This window comes from Arachis duranensis, chromosome 3 (assembly GCF_000817695.3).
Source record: "Arachis duranensis cultivar V14167 chromosome 3, aradu.V14167.gnm2.J7QH, whole genome shotgun sequence".
Lineage (NCBI taxonomy): Eukaryota > Viridiplantae > Streptophyta > Magnoliopsida > Fabales > Fabaceae > Arachis > Arachis duranensis.
In genome coordinates, this window is record NC_029774.3 from 4,846,483 (window position 1) to 4,850,997 (window position 4,515).

Genomic DNA, 4,515 nt, shown 5'->3' on the forward strand with positions numbered 1-4,515 from the left:
GAATTATTTTTAAATTCTAAATTTTATATATTAACTTATTTTTGTCATGAATTTTATATATATTAACATTTTTTTAGTCATGATATATATTAACTTTGTTTTTTGGATTGGATGATATATGTAGTTTTTGGTGTTATTGGGGACCTAAATCCAAAAAAAAATCTACACATAAATTAAGCTGAGTAAGATAGTCTTTCTTTCATTATTTCTGAGAATAGTAATAAGCTCAGAAGTAGATAAATTCATAAATATCAAAAAAACATAGTTTCTGAGTTCATACTCAATTTAGTCAGATATTTAGCACTTCTGTTTTCTTTTTTATAAATCTGTACAAAAAATATATTCTATTTTCTTCTCCTCTGAACTCTTATTATGGAATTAGAGTGTCTCTCTAAATTCTTCCCCCATTCAAGAGACTCACCACTGTCGCATAATCAATCTCACCAATAATTATACGAACCCAATTAGGGGTGGCAATGGGGCGAGTTTTCGCTCTACCCGACTCCGCCCTGCCGTACAACAACTTGCATAGAACCCGCTCCACTTCTACCCGCAGGTAGTAAAACGTTGAACCCTAACCCGCCCATGCGGATACCCACGCCGCCCTATCCGCCCCTATAATTATTAAAATCTAATAAATAAAATTAAATTTCAAAATTTATATAACCATCATTACATACATAATATAAATTAAAGTAAAAATTTAAATATAATACAATATTATTAATCATTTACTAATTATTTTACATGTATTATACATATTATATATTAAAATTATATATATTATATATATTCATACATAACATAAATTAAAGTAAAAATTTAAATATGATACAATATTATTAATCATTTACTAATTATTTTACATGTATTATACATATTATATATTAAAATTATATATATTATATATATAGTGGGGCGGGTAGGAGCGGGTATTACCTAAATCCGACCCCACTCCACTCTCCTAAGAATCCGTCCCGGTGCGGGGCGGATAATTACCTGCCCCGAGCGGATAGGAGCGGAGTGAGTACTCGCGGGTTCGGGTGGTATTGCCATCCCTAAACCCAATGTCCAAGCCAAACTCAAAAACGTTTATAAACACCAAAGTGGGCCAAGTAATTCATGATCAGTCCAATAGGTTGCTTTTTCGGCCCATTTAATTTAGTTGTGGAAAGCACGACCAAAATGTTTTGGAAAAACCATTACCCAAAAAAAAGGGAAAAAGAACCGTGATTGTGAGTAGAGTGTGCATGGCCCGGCTCGACCTAATTTCCAATATTTTTGGGATTAATTTGGTGTGATTTTATCGGGTCTAGGGTCGAGTATGGGTCTCAAAAATAGATCCTGTCATTATTTCGAGTCGGGTCCGGGCCATAGCTCGGGTCACCCGAAATTGGCTCGGTGGTCCAGCTGTCATACATAATTAATATTTTGTGTTATTAGTGATTGATGATGACTATTATTATGTAAAATTTAAGTATTGTAATCCTTAATATTTTATGTTATTAGTCATTATATATAAGACTATAAATTAATGTTTTATGTTTAAAATGCATAAGACTTTAGACTAATATATAATTTTGTATTATTTGTATTGATTTAAATATTTAGTGTTATTAGGCAATATTAATATTTCAGACCGAGTCCGGATCACATCAAATCCAGTTTCACCCGATCCATGCACACCTTTAATTGTGATGAGTGAGAACCTTTAGTTAGTAATTGCCTTATCCAGTAGTGAGAAGAAGTGCAGAAAATGAAATGACTGCGTTCTTATTCCTTACAAGTTACAACTGAAAGTGTACATGAAAACGGTGTCGTATAAGTGATGGCTTCATGGTTCTCTTCATTGCGCATTTTTCCCTCCCAGGCAAACACGCGCGTCCCTTCGACGACGTCGTTTAGGGCTCCCAAGCTGTGTTCTTGTGCTCTCGGCCCTCAAAATGCTGAACCTTCTGAACCTGAACCTGAACCTGAAACGGCTCCCGTTGATCCTGTGAAGCTCGCGTTTAGCAGGGCCAAAGCGTATAAGGAATCATCCAACAAGTCGAAGAAGGAAGATTCTGTTGTTGAGAAGAAGGAATTGCCAGATTCTGTCAAGATTGCAATGGAGAAGGCCAAAAACTACAAGCAGAATAAATCCCAAATTGGAACTACCCAAGGTAGTAATCATGGAACTCAAGTATTGTTCAGTAATTGCAATCAAATGAATAAAGGTCAAACATGTTTCCCAACAGAAATTCCTGTGTGTCTGATTTAATTTTGGTTAGGAACTGTCTCTATGAAAAATTGTCAATGACCTATTTAAGCCTGAAAGGTATGTGCTTTTCATTTCAATATGTAGTACTTGCTGAAATGGGTATCTGAATTTGTTTCTAGGGTTGCAGGGAGGGAGTGAGAAGGTTTCAGGGAACAATGTTGTGGTAGACAATGGTGGTGGTAAGAAGGGGGAACTTTCAGTTTCAAGGATTGATTTTGTGGGGCTTGACTTTGCGGATAAGAAGAGCACTAGGGGATTGCCAGCTGGACTGGTTCCTATTTCAGATTCCTTCTCCGACAGTGACTTTTCTGAGGTGGAGCTCATTGTTGGAGACACAAGCAAGTTTGATGCTGAAACAGATTCAAAACGTGATCAGGCTAATCAAGACGGCTCGGAACTTTACAAGCCAAAAGTTTCAACATGGGGTGTCTTTCCTAGGCCTAACGATATTTCAAAAACAGTATGATAGGATTCAGTATTTTTAAACTGATCTTACCTCAGATGAAGCACTTTTCTACCATTTCAGTGTCCATCACTTTTCATTTCCACTAACCTTTTCAGTTTGGTGGTGGAAGAACTATTCGTCCGGGAGAGGTCCTTGAGACTGAAGAAGAAAGAGCTGCTAAAGATGCACGCACTAAGCAGCTACTTGCTGCCTACAAGAAGAAAACTGGATTAGTTATTGATCCAAAGCTAAAATCCGAGTGCGAGGAGGTAAGCATATACAGTGGTACCACAAATATTACTGCCTTTCTTAGCGATAAAGTTATCATCTATGGTTGATCCTTATTTATTGCTTAGTTATCCCAATTTCCTATATTATACATGATATATCTAGGCATTGAAGGAGGGTGACTTGTTGATGAATTCGGGAAAACTGAAGGAAGCATTGCCCTACTATGACAAGGTCATGGATAACTTACCGTTCCAGGTAGCTATTTTAATTTAAACCACATTGCTATATTTTGTGGGGGGAAAAATTGCATATGAATGTTTTAAGATTAGAAAGGTTGTAGATAACTTACCCTTCCTAATATCTAGTTTATGGACTTTCAACTGTAGTGACATATACCCTAGTAGGGAAACTAGGGGAAAAAAATATTTGGATGAGTTTAAACATGATGAGGTTAATCATGTTTGTGCAGAGTGAGCTCCATGGTTTAGCTGCTTTGCAGTGGTCAATTTGTCAAGACTCTCTTAGTAGGTATGTTCAGAAACTGAAATATTTAAACTTAGGAATATTTTCCACCTAGAATTCAGTTACTCCTTAGTATATATCCTTTGAATGCTGAGAATTGATTGTTAGGAATAATATCCTTGTCACTGTAGTGCACTGTACTAAAACTCAAGCTTCTTTTAATATAAGACCCTGCTATCTCTTCAAAAATAATTGCATGATTTTCTTGGCATTCCCAGCACAGTCTTAAGAAAATATTTAGAAGTGTATGTGTGTGCACTACAACTGAATTAGAAAGTGAAGGTGCTTTTCACTATTGCAGTGTCTGTTTAGTGATTCTAGATTTCCAAACACATCTTGATGTATTGACAGGTCTGATGAGGCTAGACTTATGTATGAGAAGCTTCAATCGCATCCAAATGCTAAAGTAAACAAGAGAGCGCGACAATTCATGTACAGTTTTCAGGTAATTTCTGGTGCAATTTGTTTATAACTCTTAACATGATTTGTATTCTTGGCTCTCTAATCTAATATATGTCCCTTCCATGGAGGAGTTTTAGCATGTTACATTTTTATACTTGCATTCATGTATGATGATATGGTTGTGGATTCTTGCAGGCAATGGAAATGATGAAGGTAAATACAGGATCTCCATTTTATTTAAAGAACACAGGCTACCAGAATTATTTTGATGCTTTTGTAGAAGATAAACAAAGATACACACAAGATGGCGTGGCTCAAGAAAATGCAATGACTCAGGCCTTTCTATATATTATTTTCCTTGTTTCTCCCATTTTTGTTGTACTACTTATTGCTTTGCAAAAGAGAATATAAATATCTCCTTTTGCTGGGGGTAATATTATGTCCAAAGTGACTTTTTACACTCAAATCACAAGAGATCGTGATATTAAAACCACTTTCAACCTCGGTGTGGAGTTGGTCTATTTAAAATCACTAGAGTGAGATCCAAGGGATGCGTGGAGTGATAAATTCATGATAGTATATAGTATATTTTAATAATTATTATATTGTTTGACAATTAACTAAACGATTATGTTAATTATAGGAGTTATAGTTT

General features: G+C 35.6%; 1 protein-coding gene across 1 annotated transcript; it reads left to right on the forward strand.

Annotated features, from left to right (window-relative positions):
- The first annotated feature begins 1,735 nt into the window (after positions 1-1,735).
- Positions 1,736-4,307, forward strand: LOC107476639 (uncharacterized). The gene is given in 8 exon segments (XM_016096488.3): positions 1,736-2,162; positions 2,380-2,720; positions 2,822-2,974; positions 3,099-3,191; positions 3,406-3,464; positions 3,810-3,903; positions 4,056-4,176; positions 4,179-4,307. Coding segments are annotated over 8 exon segments (1,311 nt in total). The 5' UTR covers positions 1,736-1,828; the 3' UTR covers positions 4,295-4,307.
- Positions 4,308-4,515: the final 208 nt, after the last annotated feature.